The sequence below is a fragment of the Oncorhynchus masou genome, chromosome 15, assembly GCF_036934945.1.
Source record: "Oncorhynchus masou masou isolate Uvic2021 chromosome 15, UVic_Omas_1.1, whole genome shotgun sequence".
NCBI classification, from domain to species: Eukaryota; Metazoa; Chordata; class Actinopteri; order Salmoniformes; family Salmonidae; genus Oncorhynchus; species Oncorhynchus masou.
In genome coordinates this window covers 45,754,951-45,773,450 of record NC_088226.1, presented here as the reverse complement: position 1 = coordinate 45,773,450, position 18,500 = coordinate 45,754,951, and the positions used below count along the sequence as shown (strand labels likewise).

At 42.6% G+C, this 18,500-nt stretch overlaps 1 protein-coding gene across 3 annotated transcripts in view; it reads left to right on the top strand.

Annotated features, from left to right (window-relative positions):
* Positions 1–388: 388 nt before the first annotated feature.
* Positions 389–18,500, top strand: part of LOC135556312 (pre-mRNA 3'-end-processing factor FIP1-like) — a 38,846-nt gene continuing 20,734 nt past the window's right edge. For 2 of the 3 annotated variants that reach the window (XM_064989408.1, XM_064989406.1), the window contains exons 1-10: positions 389–661; positions 999–1,038; positions 2,336–2,390; positions 2,599–2,705; positions 5,775–5,836; positions 6,261–6,371; positions 6,501–6,628; positions 7,829–7,932; positions 9,766–9,868; positions 11,666–11,804. In XM_064989408.1, the coding sequence (XP_064845480.1) occupies positions 595–661; positions 999–1,038; positions 2,336–2,390; positions 2,599–2,705; positions 5,775–5,836; positions 6,261–6,371; positions 6,501–6,628; positions 7,829–7,932; positions 9,766–9,868; positions 11,666–11,804 (916 nt within the window). In that variant the 5' untranslated portion in view covers positions 389–594. The remainder of the gene's footprint in view (positions 662–998; positions 1,039–2,335; positions 2,391–2,598; positions 2,706–5,774; positions 5,837–6,260; positions 6,372–6,500; positions 6,629–7,828; positions 7,933–9,765; positions 9,869–11,665; positions 11,805–18,500) is intronic. The other variant, XM_064989407.1, reaches the window with a different exon arrangement.

Below are 18,500 nucleotides of genomic sequence, written 5' to 3'. Positions count from 1 at the left end.
ATATTTTTGCTATTTCTTACAAAACTGATTTTACAAAACTGATAATTTGAGTTTCCTCATCATAGCTATATACTATCCACACTACACAAAAATACATACATTTTTTGAATAAATTGAAAAAAATAAACCATACAAAAATAAAGGTATGGTTGTCATGAGTTCAGAAACAAAGCAAGCTTGTTTGACCCTGGCAAATACTGTACTATATATACTTTCAGAAATTGATACATTGTCTCATCTAGAGACATACTGACCAATGGTAGAGTCTTGTTTCTTCCGACGTACGTTTACGTCGTGTATAGAAAGGTCCCTATAGAAACCTGTGTGGGTAAAGTAAACTGTCACTTTTTTTTACCATTAGGGTTTCTTTTACGCATGCTACCGAATACCGATAAGGTGACACGCCGCCCTATTCCGTTATTATTATTTTTTAAATTCCCGTTATATGTAGCAGTTTGACATTTGAAAATCTGTTCTGTAAAAATCTCAAGTTTGGCGAAATAACTGGATTTTCAATTCGTTGCCAGTTATTGTATTTGATAGAATATCTGTCAAGTTGTGATTCACAGAAGAAGTGACTGGGTTTGGGTAGACATGTCCGCAGAAATGGACAAAGCAACTGATGCAAGCGGGGGCGATGAAGAAGAATGGTTATATGGAGGTATGCTAGTCAAAACAGATTTGATGACACTATCTAGCGCATAAATAGTAACATTTTGTCCACTGTCCCGTGTTTGGCAAACTTGAAAGTACGTGAGCGAAACAGTTCTGTTAGCAAGAAAGCTAACCACAACACCAGAAACAACACGTGCACCAGTTTACCACGTTGACATCGCAACAGCTGTTGGGGATGTTTTTTTTTTCTTCTATTTTGCTAAGCAGAAGGAATTATTGAGTTCTGGCATTTACAGTAGATATTTGGAGACTGTCATTTTGTCTGTTTAGGTTTTGAAGTGTGTGTATGATACAAACATGCTGATGTTTATTTTCTGTGATAGATGAGAGTGAGGAGAAGGCAGAGGAAGAGGCACCTAATAGGTAAGTGAGAGGTAGAACACCCACTGTTAAACTGTCTGTTTTAAATATCAGACAGTCACCTGGCTGTCTGTCCTCAATTTACCACTTGCCTAGATCTCAAATATGTACTGAGCATTCCTGCAAACCAGACCTACACCAGACTACACTGTTAAATTGTTCCTTTTGTAAAATACGTATGCCCACATAAATTAGGTGTGTATATTCTTCGAGCATAATACAAATGTTAGACACACATGATTTATTTATACCCATTTTACACACTTTTTGTGGCACTTACACAAATGACACCTGTTCAGCTTTCTACACGAATATACTAGTCACTTGTCTGTTATGCTGTTTGAGATTCACAACGTATAGCCACACTATTCACTCTTAGTCAGTTTGTACTGGTTCTGCAAATATGTTTTATTACATTCTCCAGCATCATCTCCCCTGTTTGCACTAATGATTCTAGTGTTCAAACCATTTTGATCGTGAGTGATAATTTACAACAGTAAGCAGTGAACTGATTTGAAATAAGATGGGCTAGCAGCAGCTTCATGCCCCATTAGGACCAATTTTGCTTTATTAATGAAGCGTTCAGATTGAATGCACTTTTCACTGCTCAATAATGACTGAGTGATATCATAATCATTGTCTCTGGGTTGTGTGTGTTTGACGCCACTGTGTGCGCAACGACTGAAATGTGCGGCCTGTCAAGTGGCACATTAAAAACAGTTTGGATGCTTGTTAAATCCGTGGCAAGGCAAGGACTGTTTGTTTGTTTGAACGGGGTAAAGTGGATCTAAGCCATCATTAGATAGGGGTTCTGATGGTCGCTGCATTGGGCTTTGTTAAAGCATATCGCCTCGGCGTAAACGCAGCATGATTCATCAATTAAGCTACAGTTACTTCACCTACAACACAGCCCTCAGAGAGAGAGAGAGAGAGAGTGTGTGTGCGTGTGTGTGTGTGTGTGTGTCATGCAACATGCCATGGGGAGCATGTTATCTAAATGATATCACATCTATCAAGCTCTGGTTCACTTAAAGAAATGATGAAGAGAGTTGACCCTTTTCAGAATCAAACATGGTCCAGCAGCTCAAAAAGAGACTATTACGTCACCTTAGGCATTCTTCAGGCAATAGGCTGTCATTTTACATGTATCCCTTTACAAGGAAATGTATTTAGTCTGCAGACAAGTGATATCCCTGTTTGAAAATATCTTAACTTTCCCCTTATTGTCTATTCTTCAAATGTTACAAAAGTCTCAGTTTAAGTAGACGTTGTGGTCCTAGTGATGTTGTTTTTTTCACAGTGCAAAGGCCCAGACGACTGCTGAAGAGGTCCATGAGAATGGAGTAGTGAAGCAGGTACCTACTGCTTAGGGTTATGGAGGAGTCAACCTGGGATAAACAACACCCTTCTGAACCTGACTCACCTGTTGGAATGGCAATCCATCATAGAATTCCCTCAGAACCAAACTTTCTACTTGGAATATTCCTCTTTAACTGTGTGTGTGTGATTCATATAAACATGCTTTTATGAATGTATATTGTCTTTGTGTTTCTGTAATGTCAGGATACAGGCCAGGAAGATGAAGAAAGTGACAGTGACAGTGAGGATGATGATGACGTGTGTGTAACCATTGGCGATATAAAGACCGGAGGCTCGTCTCAGCCTTTCAAGTGAGTATCTAGACAATAGCAAGGTGTTAATCTATTAGATGTAAGGTCCCCTTTTTTGACCTGCTTGGTTCTTGTACCGGTTCCCACCTACATTTTCGCTTATAAATTGATCTGTGGATACCGTAGATCGAAATGGCTTGCTTTGACCGATAGCCCTGGTTCCCTTGGACACAATAGTATTTCTGAGCCTGTGTGACGTAGGATGTGAAATCTGAAACCACTTGAAGCTGGGATGTCCCTCCTACCGTTTAATTCGCTCTCCCAACTGTCCATCAACACCTGGCTATTTCCTATATTACAGCCACGGACAAAGCACATGCCTTCAATCATTACATCATAGCGCAGCAGGAGAGAGGGGTTTCATCAATGTAGCACATTCAGAGATTGATTTATAGCCATTAAAAAGCACTTTCTGTTTGTCATAGATGGACAAGATTAATATGAGATGAAAGGCGAGTTCATAACGAGTTCAGGAGGCCAAGCTAGATCTCCGTGTGACGTTCACAGCAACGTGGGCAGACGTTTTGATCAAGAGAGACCTTCAGAAAATATGCAAATGTTCTCTAACACTAAACATACATATATGTGTTTTACAGTTCTAAGGAAGGTGTAATTGTATAATTTGATTATGCTATATTTAGAAAGCATATACAGTTGAAGTCGGAAGTTTTACATAAACTTAGGTTGGAGTCATTAAAACAAATTTTTCAACCACTCCACAAATTTCTTGTGAACAAACTGTAGTTTTGGCAAGTCTGTTAGGACATCTACTTTGTGCATGACACAAGTCATTTTTCCAAGAATTGGTTACAGACACAGTGATTTATAAGTGAAATAATCTATCATAATTCCAGTGGTTCAGAAGTTTACATACACTAAGTTGACTGTGCCTTTAAACCGCTTGGAAAATTCCAGAAAATGATGTCATGGCTTTAGAAGCTTCTGAAAGGCTAATTGACATCATTTGAGTCAATTTGAGGTGTACCTGTGGATGTATTTCAAGGCCTACTTTCAAACTCAGTGCCTCTTGCTTGACATCATGGGGAAATCAAAAGAAATCAGCCAAGACCTCAGGGAGAAAAAAGTGTAGACCTCAACAAGTCTGATTCATCCTTGGGAGCAATTTCCAAATGTCTGAAGGTAACACGTTCATCTGTACAAACAATAGTACGAAAGTATAAACACCAAGGGACCACACAGATGTCACACCACTCAGGAAGGAGACAAGTTCTGTCTCCTAGAGATGAACATACTTTGGTGTGAAAAGTGCAAATCAATCCCAAAACAACAGCAGTGGAAACAGGTACAAAAGTATCTATATCCACAATAAAAAGAGTCCTATATCGACATGACCTGAAAGGCCGCTCAGCAAGGAAGAAGCCACTGCTCCAAAACTGCCATTAAAAAGACAGACTACGGTTTGCAACTGCACATGGGGACAAAGATCATACCTTTTGGAGAAATGTCCTCTCGTCTGATGAAACAAAAATATAACTGTTTAGTCATAATGACAATTTTGTTTCGAGGAAAAGGGGAAGCTGGCAAGCCGAAGAACAGCATCCCAACCGTGAAGCACGGGGGTGGCAGCATCACGTTGTGGGTGTGCTTTGCTGCAGGAGGGACTGGTGCACTTCACAAAATAGATGGCGTCATGAGAAAGGAAAATTATCTGGGAATATTGAAGCAACATCTCAGGACATCAGTCAGGAAATTAAAGCTTGGTTGCAAATGGATCTTCCAAATGGACAATAACCCCAAGCATACTTCCAAAGTTATGGTGAAATGGCTTAAGGACAACAAATTCAAGGTATTGGAGTGGCCATCACAAAGCCCTGACCTCAATCCTATAGAAAATTTGTGGGCAGAAGTGAAAAGGCGTGTGTGAGCAAGGAGGCCTACAAACCTGACTCAGTTACACCAGCTCTGTCAGGAGGAATGGGCCAGAATTCACCCAATTTATTGTGGGATGCTTGTGGAAGGCTACCTGAAACATCTGACCCAATTTAAGTAATTTAAAGGCAATTGCTACCAAATACTAATTGAGTGTGTCAACTTCCGAGCCACTGGGAATGTGATGAAAGAAATAAACTTAAATACATTATTCTCTCTACTATTATTGTAACATTTCACATTCTTGAAATAAAGTGGTGATCCTAACTGACCTAAGACAGGGCATTTTTACTGGGATTAAATGTCAGGAATTGTGAAAAACTGAGTTTTTAAATGTATTTGGCTAAGGTGTGTATTAACTTCTGACTTCAACTTTAAGTCATTTCAAGCCTTATTCGTACAGTTGAATAGGAAATATATAATGTAAAGTGTTTTATATTTTCATCATATTTGTACTGTACTCCAGCTTGTGTCCTCAGTAGTGACTACACCTCAACAATTTAACTATTTTTACCAGAAAGGTTTTAACCTTTCTATGAGTATGCAGCATTACTAGTTATTGTTTATGGCCCTCTCATTATAAATCATTACTTTTGTGGATTGCGTATATTACATTTCTGATTACTTTAGTAACATTTAACTGGTTTTAAATACAACCGTGTGTTACTGTCCTGCAATCTGGATTAGTTTTGATGCTCCAACTTGAGTTGAAAAGAGCATAATATATTAGACCCTGTACATTTTAGGTGGAAAAACCTTTTGTGGAAAGCTTTTTTACACCTGGCTGTCAGCGCAACTAACATCTATTGCTGTTGCCTCTCCTTTGTCACATCATTTTATGAGTCCTGATTATGATTGTACGTTACAGTATGCATCTTTGGCAGCATTTTATCTCACCACCCATGTCACTTTCAGGGGTCTTCAAAGCACAGTCTCCCGCATGAGTCATGGGCAGTGTTTACACAGGCAGCCCAATTCAGATTGTTTTTTTCTTTCAATAATAGTTTTTTTGACCAATCAGTTCAGCTCTGAAAAAGAGATGTGAAAAAATCTGATGTGATTGGTCAAAAGAACAATTAGTGGAACCAATGAGTTGGGCTGCCTGTGTAAGCGCAGCATGTCTCTGTGTGTGTCCCCTTCTTGTGGTGATGATTTTTTTTTTCTCCTTTCATTGTGTAGTGCTTTTGGATCCACACCAGTTAATCTCAACATTAAGGCTGCAGGGAGAACACATGCGTCAGGTAAACACCCCTCATCCCTGACTTCTGACCTTTAGAAGTGAGTGTACAAAACATTAGGATCACCAGCTCTTTCCATAACATAGCATTCATCTGGTCAGTCTATGATCCCTTATTGATGTCACTTGTTAAATCCACTTCAATCAGTGTACCGTAGATGAAGGGAAGGAGACAGGTTAAAGAATGATTTTTAAGCCTTGAAACAATTTAGACATGGATTGTGTATGTGTGCCTTTCAGATGGTGAATGGGCAAGACAAAATATTTAAGTCCATTTGAACGGGTTATGGTAGCAGGTGCCAGACGCACCGGTTTGAGTGTGATTTATGGTCACTGCATGTGTAGGAACTCATCCACACCCACATTAATGGTAGTGGTAAGCGTGTGAAGTGAATGTATCATTGACTGTCCTGTCGTTTCCGGTGCAGTTGGCCCCAAAGCCAAAGGAGTGGACCTGGATGCACTGGGCAGTGTTAACGGTATCCCTGTGTTGGAGGTCGACATTGAGTCTTTTGAAGAAAAGCCGTGGAGAAAGCCTGGTAAGGGCGGTGTGTGTTGGTTGGTGTGAGGTTATGTCTTTGCGTGTTCTGTGCAGGTGTGAGCTCAGGTCTGGCTGATGACTGGTCTGTGACGCGGTCTGTTCAGCTTTCAGTTATGTTTGTGTTTAGGTTCGGACCTCTCAGACTACTTTAACTATGGCTTTAACGAGGACACCTGGAAGACCTACTGTGAGAAACAGAGGAGACTACGCATGGGCTATGAGGGCATGAACCATGCTTCAGCCACTAAAATCATGGTAAGACATTACTTTTGCACAAACAGTGCCTTCAGAAAGTATTCACACCCCTTGGCTTTTTCCCCAAAAAATTGTGTTACAGCCGGAAGCTGACATTGATTTTCCCTTTGAGCATGGTGCCGTTATTAATTACACTTTGGATGTTGTATCAATACACTCAGTTGCCGGAGAGGAAGGAAACTGCTCAGGGATTTCTCAATGAGGCCAATGGTGAATTTAAAACAGTTACTGAGTTTAATGGCTTTGATAAGAGTCTGAGGATGGATCAACAACCTTGTAGTTACTCCACAATACTGGCATAAATGACTGAGTGAAAAGAAGGAAGCCTGTAAAGAATAAGAGCAATTCCAAAGCAAATACTGCAAAACATTTGGCAAATAAATGTTACTTTTTGTCCTGAATACAGAGCATTATGTTTGGGGTAAATCTGACACATTGCGTCACTGAGTATCACTCTTCATATTTTCAAGCATGGTGGTGGCTGTATCATGTTATTGGTATGCTTGTCGTCGACAAGGACTAGGGAGATTTCTTTTGATAAAAAGAATATGGAATAGACTAAGCACAGGCAAAACCTTAGAGGATAACAGTCTGCTTTGTTCAGTCTGCTTTCCAGCAGACACTGGGAGACATTCACCTTTCAGCTGGACAATTACCTTAAACACAAGGTCAAATATACACTGGATTTTCTTACCAAGACGACATTGAATGTTCCGAAGTGGCCTAGTTTTGACTTAAATCGGCTTGGAAATCTATGGCAAGACTTGAAAAGGGCCATGTCTAGCAATGATCAACAACGAACTTGACATAGTTTTAATAATTTAGTTTATAATGCGCAAATATTATAAAATTGAGGTGTGCTATGTTTTTAGACTTACCCAGAAAGACTCACAGCTGTAATCGCTGCCGATGGTGAGTTTAACATGTATTGACTCGGGGTTGAATATTTATCGAATCAAGATATATTAGTGGTTTATTTTCTATTAATAAAATAAATTATACAATTCCATCCATTTAATCCCACTTTGTAACACAGCAACATGTGGAAAAAGCCAAGGGGTGTGAACACTTTCTGAAGGCACTGTATATATAATATTACAGATTATCACAGTATAAGTGCAAGAATTGTCCCCATTCTAAGAAACATTCTCAGGCTTTGACATTGTTGAGGCTGTGTGAGTGAGTTGCTCTTCCTCTTAGGTCCACCAGGGACGTTCAGCCCATGGTGATAGGGATGGGGCCCTTTCCTGCTTTAGGTCTGACTATTCCTCCCCCAGCAACCACTACAATTCAGGCTCCTCCAGGTAGGTACCCCGGTCGATCACTGCCACACTTCACTGGTCAGTGTCACCTGGACCCCATCGAGGTGGTCAATTTGTTTATATATATTTTTTTATTTCACCTTGATTTAACCAGGTAGGCCAGTTGAGAACAAGTTCTCATTTACAACTGCGACCTGGCAGTCAATGAGTCAAGTTTGTATTGGTCAGTGGTACCTGTGTCTGAGGTAATGTTCTTACCAAACACAATGTTACATCCTGAAATGTTACAAGTCATGGAAGGTATGCTAAGTCACTTAACTATTAAGTGGTTTGAAATAAAGGTAGAGGTGCTGCGAGCGTTGCTTAGTTAAAGTGCTCTGTTCCCTCTCTAATGAAATCCTGATGTGCACCACCTCCCGTCACGTTCCTGTTAACGGCCACCTGTGAAGCGTTGTTTAGCTTTGGGGCAGGCTGAGCCCTGCGGGGGGGGGCTTCTTTTACTGTGTGAAGACAGAGGCCATGGAATTTGACTGCTCAATTACAGCAGCCAATCATTTACGGGCTTGGGCCCGTAGTAGCAGGCATTAGCAGACTGTTAGTAAATACTCCTCCTCTCAGCCCCATGGGCTCATTCTGGTTCCACTCAGGGACCAGGTGCTCTACGCCTCAAGGAGGAGTGATGGACTATTACAAACACACACCCGCCCCTCCTCTCCCTCCCTCTCTCTTGCCCTCTCTCACTCTAGCTGTCTCTCTCTCTTTCACACGCTCTTTTACTCTAGCTGTCCTCTCTTTCACACACGTTCTCTAGCTCTGGCTCTTTCCCTCTCCCCTCAGCTACCCTCTTGCTCACTTGCTTCCTCCAATCTTGTCTATTGTGAGTTTTAGCATGGCTCATGTCAGGTTGGGCCAGACTACAGACAGGGGGACAATGGTGACTAAGATGGGCCCCTTAATTAAAGGTCTGTCTCTATATAAGGCCCCTCCTCGCTCCCTCAGCAAGGTTCCCCCAGTGGAGGTCATATGATTCTGAGCATTATTCAGCCAGGGGGAAAGCAGGAAGTCAGAGTATGACAAATGCACCCGGCATTGTGCAAAGGATAAAGTGTTAAACGAGGTTCCGCACTACACTACAGACCATCTCTCTCACTCTATTGAGCTGTGAGAACGCTGGCAGCTCCAGAAGGGCGAAAGTGGAAACTTGATGCTTGGTTGAAGGAGCACGTATTGTATTCTTTCCACATTCTCTAGATGACTGTGTCCAGACTAAGGGAGGCTGTTGGTGGAATGGGGTTATTGTAGACCTTTCTTGTTACATAAAACTGTCATTTTAAGTTGCGACGTGTGTGTCAGCTTCCAGGGCTAAGCTGCTTTGTTTTCTATTTATCTGATATTCTGGTGATTTTAGAGGCCAGAGAGAGGGGGCATTAGTGAGCCTGTAGCTCTTAGCATCACATCGGGCTGCTGCTTGATGCAGTTTTTATGCTTTCCTCTTGTAATGTTTACTTTAGATTAAGTCCTAGTGACAGAAAGGGGTTAGTGTCCCATCTGTGTTTGGGGACGGGGGTTGTTTTGGGGAAGTGTTGTTAGCAGGGTGCAGTGAGAGGATGACCCAGATAAGGAAGGTCATGAATTAATGGACCTGGAGGATGGTGATGGGGTCACAGGCATAATATAAGTCTTCTACATCTGTAGTTTATGAAATTTGAAGGCAAAAGGCCATACCCAGGTCACATCCTGAAATTGTATCTGCATTTTATAACTTGAACAAAACAAGAGAGATGCCTAAATATGCTTACTTGTTATACATGCTCCATGCACAGATACCAGTTGTGTTATGTATTCTGTATGTTCTCTGTGTTCTGCTCTGGTCAGTAGAAAGCCGAGCGGCACCATTGATGTTATTGGGGGACAAACTGGTACCATCAGCCGGGTAGAGGGACGAAGACGTCACAATATAGAAGGAAATAACATCCAGGTAATGTGTGTCTGTTTTAATGTGATATTCTAAAATACAGCCTGGGTGTTTCTCAATATACGTACTACCGTGCGCCTCATGCTCAAGTCCATTCTCCGAGGGCGTTCTCTTGAGTACATTCTTGTGAGGACAAGTGTGGAGAAAACAACATAAAATATTGATTTGAGAAGCACTCTCACTTCCCCCTACTGTATTACCTCACCCTACACCTCCCCATTCATTGAACCTTCTTCCAGCCAGGACAATGGCAATAGAGACCAAACAAGTTTATACACTAAGCAAATGTTTTACTTCATACTTATGAGCTAGCTGTATGGGAATCGTAATAATCTAGCTAGCCAGCTAGTTTAACAGTTAAAAACGACGGAAAAACAAGTGTTATGCTAGGTATATGGCTAGCTGTCTATTTGTGGGTAGATGGCTACTAATTCTAAGTTGTTAGCCATATTACATTTCTATGTGCTTTGACAGTGGGTATTGTAGGCAGGTAAACTGGCCACAAATGGACACGGTATGTATTTATTAAAGTACCAAGATAAAATATTGTAGTCAGGCAACATATTAGTTGAATGGGCAACATCTCTTGTGTCAGATCAAATAATGTCCGACATTGTTTTCAAGAAATGTTGCGTTGTTTTTTTACACGGTTGGGTCATATTCCTGTGCATACTCGCTGAAGCTTGCATCGATGCATGCTTCAAAACACACCACATCACCAAAAGTATGTGAACACCACTTCAAATTAGTGGATTTGGCTATTTCAGCCACACCCGTTGTTGACAGGCGTATAAAATCGAGCACACAGCCATGCAATATCCAGAGACAAATGTTGGCAGTTGAATGGCCTTACTGAAGAACTCTGACTTTCAATGTGGCACCGTCATAGGAAGCCACCTTCCCAACAACTCAGTTTGTCAAATTTCTTCACTCCTTGATCTGCCCCGGTTAAAAAGTAAGTGCTGTTATTGTGAAGTGGAAACATCTAGGAGCACCAACAAGCTCACAGAACAGGACTGCCGAGTGCTTAAGTGCGTAGCGTGTAAAAAAAATCGTCTGTCCTCGGTTGCAACACTCACTGAGGTCCACTACCGAGTTCCACTGAAGGGAAATATTAACGCTACAGCATACAATGACATTCTAGACGATTCTGTGCTTCCAACTTTGTGGCAACAGTTTGGGGAAGGCCCTTTTCTTGTTTCAGCAAGACAATGCCCCCGTGCACAAAGAGAGGACCATACAGAAATAGTTTGTCGAGATCAGTGTGGAAGAACTTGACTAATCTGTACAGAACCCTGACCTCAATCCCATCAAACACCTTTGGGATGAATTGGAACCGTGAGCAAGGCATAATCGCCTAACATCAGTGCCCGACCTCACTAATGCTCTTGTGGCTGAATGGAAGCAAGTCCCCGGGGCAATGTTCCAACATCTAGTGGAAAGCCTTCCCAGAAGAGTGGAGGCCGTTATTGGAGCAAATGGGGGACCAACTCCATATTAATGCCCAAGATTTTGTTGTAATGAGATGTTCGACAAGCAGTTGTCCACATACTTTTGATCATGTAGTGTATGTACTAACAGAATTATCATCTGAGAAGTGCCTTCCCCCTGTGCTCCGTTTCACATACTTTGATTTAGACTCAGGCGCCGACCCTCCTGTACTGCAATTTGCATGTTCACGGTAGTATACATAGTGAGAAACATCCCCTATCTTTCCTCCTTGCATTAAGCTAGTAAATGTACCTACCAAGTCTGAGCTTTGTTTTTGTATGTACGTGTGTGTGGGTGCATGCATTGCAGGTGCTTTCTGAGCCCCCCTCTGATGCTGAGCCTACTCCCACTAAGATGCCCCCCTTTTTTCCTCCCAACATCCCCCCGCCTCCTTTCCCGCCTCCACCCCACAATGTCAGCTCCGCCCCTCCACTCATTCCTCCACCACGTAAGTGACCTCAGCTCCACAAACACACACTAGCGCACAAACACTGCTCCCTTTCTGGGTGTCCTCTGATCAGCAGCACAGTTATGGAATGTAGAGGATAAGGTTAAGGATTGCATAAAGACACTGCTTGGAGGTCAGACAGACTGGTGAGGGTCACTCTCGAGACGCCCCGGCGTGTTGGCTCCCTGGGGTCATGGGAAGATGACGTTCAACTATGACATTTCCCACTGTGATTAATTAGTGTTAGTGGCCACAATTTCTCTCTTTTTCGATCTCTGTTTTTCTCTCTCTCATTCTGTCACTTGCTCTTTTTCTATCTCCTTTCTCTCATTCGCTCTTTCTTTCTCTCCCTCTGGCTCTCTCACTCCCGCTTTCTCTTTTTCTATCTTTATTTCTCTCTCTGGCTCTCTCTTTCTGTCATTCTCTCTCTCTCTCTCTAGTCCCACTGTGATTAATTAGTGTGAGTGGCCACAATTTTTCTCTATTTTTCTCACTCGCTCTGTCTGTGTATGTGTTGATGCATCATAAGTACAGCTGAGGGGCTTGGGTGAACAGATTACAGTATAACCCAGAGTTGCAGGTGTAAATCCCATGCTGAGAACCCTTGAAGGAAAGGCTTGTTTTAACCCGCCATGCATCATGGAGCATCCAGCTGTATAAATGACTGATACGTTCACCATGCCAATCCTGGAGGAATTGTGTTTGAAGCTGCACCATAAGTGATAATAAATAACACTGCATGTTGAAGGACAGGGTTGAGAGTTGGAGGTGGGTTAACATAACATAAATGTTTGTATGCGCATGTGTCTGCCCTCTCTGGGTGAGTGTCTTTTCCCCCAGGTGTGTGTAATTCTGTCCAGGTGGGTGTCTGTCAGTGCTGTCAGTTTGCCTGACTTCCTCCTCATCTCCTGATGAATATGAGGCAGAAGGCAGGAAGGACCCTCTGGCCTGAGCTCACAGCTGATCGCAGGCTGCCACCGCTTCATCTACAAAGATTTCAAAATAGCAGGCCCCCTACTCACCCCTCACACACCCTACATTCAATGAGCTCCATACCGCGTGTTGTTCAATGCGTGCCAAAACTCCTAATACAACGAAAATAGCAAAAATCCTGGTGACCCTGGCTTTGAAGTGTTTTTTTAAAAGATCTGTGCCACTCCTCCTCCTTTAAGTTACAGGCCCTGCCTCCTTTTGTGATGCAAATGTCCAACGTGATAAAAATAGCTCCTGGAAAAAAGAAAAAGTGCAGAGCCAGCAGATTGTGGCACAAGAAATGTGCTGAACAGACCAACCATGGAAAGAGGGAAAGAGAGGGGGCTTTGTTACTCTTGGTGCAGTAGGGTCACATTAGCGGTCTAGTATTATTGCATGATGGGAACACGTTTTAGTGCAGGGTTGTCGTTGCAGGCCAGTTTGTGTAGTGAAGCACTAAGGGATGTTGTCTGGAGCTCTAGTGTAGTGCTTCTTGTACTGATCAGTGTCATTTGGCAGATACAGTGTGGGTAGTTTGACACCTGTACTGACACTATCCCTGTAAAAGCAACGTTATCAGTGTCTGTAGAGCAGGTTTGTGGGTCTGTTATAGTCTCAGCAAACAACAAACGTTCCTTACGTCATTACCTAACGTTTTCACAGGCATGTTCCGGTGATGTGCAAGGACTGTTTCCAAGAGACCGTTCCATTGAATGTTAAACTGAATTTACCCAGAACGTGGTTATCATGTTCTCAGAATATTCATGTTCTAGACACATTTCATGGGATGTTGCAAGAATGTTAATGTGTCTGTTTTTTTTACGGGTTAGGACAATATTTAATCAACATGACACCAAACGCACACACAACATGTTTTCAGAATATAAGATATTAATGTTCTAGACACTTTTCATGGGAATGTTACAAAAACATTTCTGTGTCCAATTACATTTAAAACAGGATGTTCCGTTTTTGTCTAGATACCCAGCTTGTTCCAAGGACGTTCCTAAAGAAGCCTGATGGTTTCAAAGAAAACGTTCCACCCCCCCACCTTGTTCCACACCACACCTTGTTATTGTTGCCGAGCCCATCAAGACTCTGGTTGGATCTATTTACATCTCTTTGTCTGTTGGCAAGGTAATGGATATCCCCACACAACCAAACAGTGTTTTTAACATAATATAGGCCTTTTCACAATGCGTTGTTCTTAGCCCCGGTCTACGCTGGCCTTGGGTTAACTTATCATCAAATTGTATTTGACACATGCGCCGAATATATCAGGTGTAGACCTTACAGTGAAATGCTTACTTACAAGCCCTCACCAACCCAACAATGCAGTTTTAAGAAAAACCCCCCCCCCCCCCCCAAAGTAAGAGATATGAGTAACAAATAATTAAAGAGCAGCAGAAAAACAACAATAGCGGGGCTATATACAGGGCTACCGGTAGCAGCACTATAGAAGAGGGTGGGTGGTGGGCAATGCAAATAGTCTCGGTAGCCATTTCATTAACTGTTCAGGAGTCCTATGGCTTGGGGGTAGAAGCTTTTTAGAAGCGTCTTGGACCTAGACTTGGCACTCCGGTAACGCTTGCTGTGTGGTAGCAGAGAGAACGGTCTATGACTCGGGTGGCTGGAGTCTTTGACAACTTTTAAGGCCTTCCTCTGACACCGCCTGGTATAGAGGTTCTGGATGGCAGGAAGCTTGGTCCCAGTGATGTACTGGGCCGTACGCCCTACCCTCTGAAGTGCCTTGCGGTCGGAGGCTGAGCAGTTGCCATAACAGGCAGTAATGCAACCTGTCAGGATGCTCTTGATGGTGCAGCTGTAAAACATTTTAAGGATCTGAGGACAGTTGCCCATGCCAAATCTTTTCAATCCCCTGATGGGGATGACAGTTTGGTGTTGTGGATGCTCTTGACGCTCTCAACCTGCTCCACTACACCCCTGTGGAAGAGAATGGGGCGTGCTCTTTTCCTGTAGTCCACAATCCTCTCCTTTGTCTTGATCACGTTGAGGGAGAGGTTGTTGTCTTTGACCTTATCCCTGTAGACTGTCTCATTGTTGACGGTGATCAGGCCTAACACTGTTGTGTCATCAGAAAACGTAATGATGGTGTTGGAGTCGTGCCTGGCCGTGCAGTCAGAGTGAACAGGAGTGGACTGAGCACGCACCCCTGAGGGGCCCCAGTGTTGACGAGCAGTGTGGCGGATGTGTTGTTACCTACCCTTACCACCTGTGAGCCATCAGGAAGTCCAGGATCCAGTTGCAGAGGGAGGTATTTAGTCCCAGGGTCCTTAGCTTAGTGATGAGATTTGAGGGCACTATGGTTTTGAATGCTGAGCTGTAGTCAAGGAATAGCATTCTCACATACAGTTGAAGTCTGAAGTTTAAATACACCCTAGCCAAATACATTTAAACTCAGTTTTTCACAATTTCTGACATTTAACCCTAGTAAAAAATCTGTGTCTTAGGTCAGTTAGGATCACCACTTTATTTCAAGACTGTGAAATGTCAGAATAATAGTAGAGTGATTCATTTCACTACACTCAATTAGTATCTGGTAGCATTGCCTTTAAATTGTTTAACATGGGTCAAACGTTTCGGGTAGCCTTCCACAAGCTTTTGGCCCCTTCCTCCTGACAGAGCTGGTGTAACTGAGTCAGTTTGTAGGCCTCCTTGCTCACACACGCTTTTTCACTTCTGCCCACAAATTTTCTATAGGATTACGGCCAGGACTTTGTGATAGCCACTCCGATACCTTGACTTTGTTGTCCTTAAGCCATTTTGCCGCAACTTTGGAAGTTTGCTTGGGGTCATTGTCCATTTGGAAGACCCATTTGCGACCAAGCTTTAACTTCCTGACTGATGTCTTGAGATGTTGCTTCAATATATACACCTAATTTTCCTCCCTAATGATGCCATCTATTTTATGAAGTGCACCAGTCCCTTCTGTAGTAAAGCACCCCAACAACATGATGCTGCCACCCCCATGCTTCACGGTTGGGATGATGTTCTTCGGCTTGCAAGCCTCCCCTTTTTTTCATCCTAACATAACGATGTTCATTATGGGCAAACCGTTCTATTTTTGTTTCATCTGACCAGAGGACATTTCTCTAAAGAGTACGATCTTTGTCCCCATGTGCAGTTTAAAGCATAGGCTGGCTGTTTTATGGTGTTTTTGGAGCAGTGGCTTCTCCCTTGCTGAGCGGCCTTTCAGGTTATGTCAATTATAGGACTCACTTTACTGTGGATATAGATACTTTTCCTCCAGCATATTCACAAGGTTCTTTGCTGCTGTTCTGGGATTGATTTGCATTTTTCGCACCAAAGTACGTTCATTTCTAGGAGACAGAACGTGTCTCCTTCCTGAGCAGTATGACGGCTGCATGGTCCCATGGTGTTTATACTTGTGTACTATTGTTTGTACAGATGAACCTGGAACCTTCTGGCATTTGGAAATTGCTCCCAAGGATGAACCAGACTTGTGGAGGTCTCCAATTATTTTTCAGATTTCTTTTCCCATGATGTCAAGCTAAGAGGCACTGAGTTTGAAGGTAGGCCTTGAAATACATCCACAGGTACACCTCCAATTGACTCAAATGATGTCAATTAGCCTATCAGAAGCTTCTAAAGCCATGACATCATTTTCTGGAATTTTCCAAGCTGTTTAAAGGCACACTAAGTTGACTGTATGTAAACTTCTGACCCACTGGAATTGTGATGCAATGAAATTATCTGTCTGTAAACAATTGTTGGAAAATGTTCTTGTTTCATGCACAAAGTAGATGTCCTAACCGACTTGCCAAAACTATAGTTTGTTAACAAGAAATTGTGAAGTGGTTGAAAAACTAGTTGAAAAATGCGTTTTAATGAGTTTAAATGACCTAAGTGTAAGTAAACTCCCGACTTCAACTGTATGTGTTCCTTTTGTCCAGGTGGGACAGAGCAGTGTGGAGTGCAATATAGATTGCATCATCTGTGGCTCTGTTTGTAATGTATGCAATTTGGAGTGGGTCTAGGGTTTCTGGGATAATGGTGTAGATGTGAGCCATAACCAGCCTTTCAAAGCATGTCATGGCGTGAGTGCTACGGGTCGGTAGTTATTTAGGCAGGTCACCTTTGTGTTCTTGGGCACAGGGTCTGTGGTGGTCTGCTTGAAACCTGTTGGTATTACGGACTCAGACAGGGAGAGATTGAAGACGTTTGCCAGATGGTCTGTGCATGCTCGGTGTACACGCCTTGGTAATCCATCTGGCCCTGTGGCCTTGTGAATGTTGACCTTTTTAAAGGTCTTACATCGGCTGCGGAGAGTGTGATCACACAGTCGTCTGGAACAGCTGATGCACTCATGCATGTTTCAGTGTTTCTTGCCTCGAAGCGGGCATAGAAATGATTTAGTTCGTCTGGTAGGCCCTCGGCTGTGCTTCCCTTCTGTAGTCTGTAATAGTTTGCAAGCCCTGCCACCTCCGACGAGTGTCGGTGTTGGAGCCGGTGTAGTGCGATTTGTTCTTGTGATACGATTCAATCCTGTGGTTACACAAGCACTTGTTAACCCTAGGCTAAGGATTCACACTTGTAGTCCAGTGTTTTGGAATAATGGACAAACACAACATGTGACCAACAGCCATGCCGGTCAGTGTCGTATTAAGATGAGAGAGGACATTTTTTTTTTTTTTTGACCATGGCCTTGTTTCTATTACAGCTTATTGGATGTCTGTCATTCATATTTCATTCACCCAGGTCAATGTAACATTAATACGTTTAGGCTACTACATGATACTCTGATTTGCCCTATAACCATCATGCGGTTGCTTCAACCTAGCCTACAAATTAAAGTTTATAACTTAGGTGCACAGGTCGAGAGACATATTGGAGTAATGAAGGTGACAGACTGCGACACATTCAGTACAGCATTGCACACACTTGCCTGCATCTAGCTGATCTAGGGCCGAGTCATTCGTCCAGCCAGTTTCTATTGGACAAATAATCTTATTTTTTTGGGGGGGGGGGGCAAAATTAGGTAGGGCCCTCCCCATTTCGTTCTGTTTGCTTCTGTTTAAGAGAAGTTTTGCAACAGAATCGGCTGAATGAATACACCCCTGATCACTCGCACACACAGTTCACATTTATAGCCTACATCTTTGTCATCATAATGTTATAGTCAACTAACTTTAACTGACGCCTTAGTGAACCCACAATCCAATCAATGTGTACAAACAACTGATTGTATCATGGGTTTACTATCACGCGGTACAGTTTACAACAAGCAGACGTGGCGTAGCGGGATGATCGGAATGCCGTGAACCAAGAGCATGTGTGAGTAAGTCCTCAAGTCCTAGGTAAGAACATGTTGAATAGTAATAAAGGTATAAATGACCATGCACAATGTGATCATTTGTGTCAAATATGTATGTTTAAAATGCTGTATATTGAAAGCATTGTGTGTGTGTTCCTCACCTTGCCAACAGACAAAGTGCTCTGAATGGATAAGGTCCTTGATGGGTTTGGCAACAGTAACACGGGGTGATGTTTCTTTGGGACCATCAGGCGATGTCCTAAAAACGTCTTTAGGGAACAAGCAGTGAATTATCCAATAACCTACATGGGACCAGGACATTCTGTCATGGTCCCATGTTTTAAACGTTCTTGGACACAGGAATGTTCTTGCGATGTCCCGTGAAACGTGTCGAGATCATGTAATATATTATATTCTGGCAACCATGT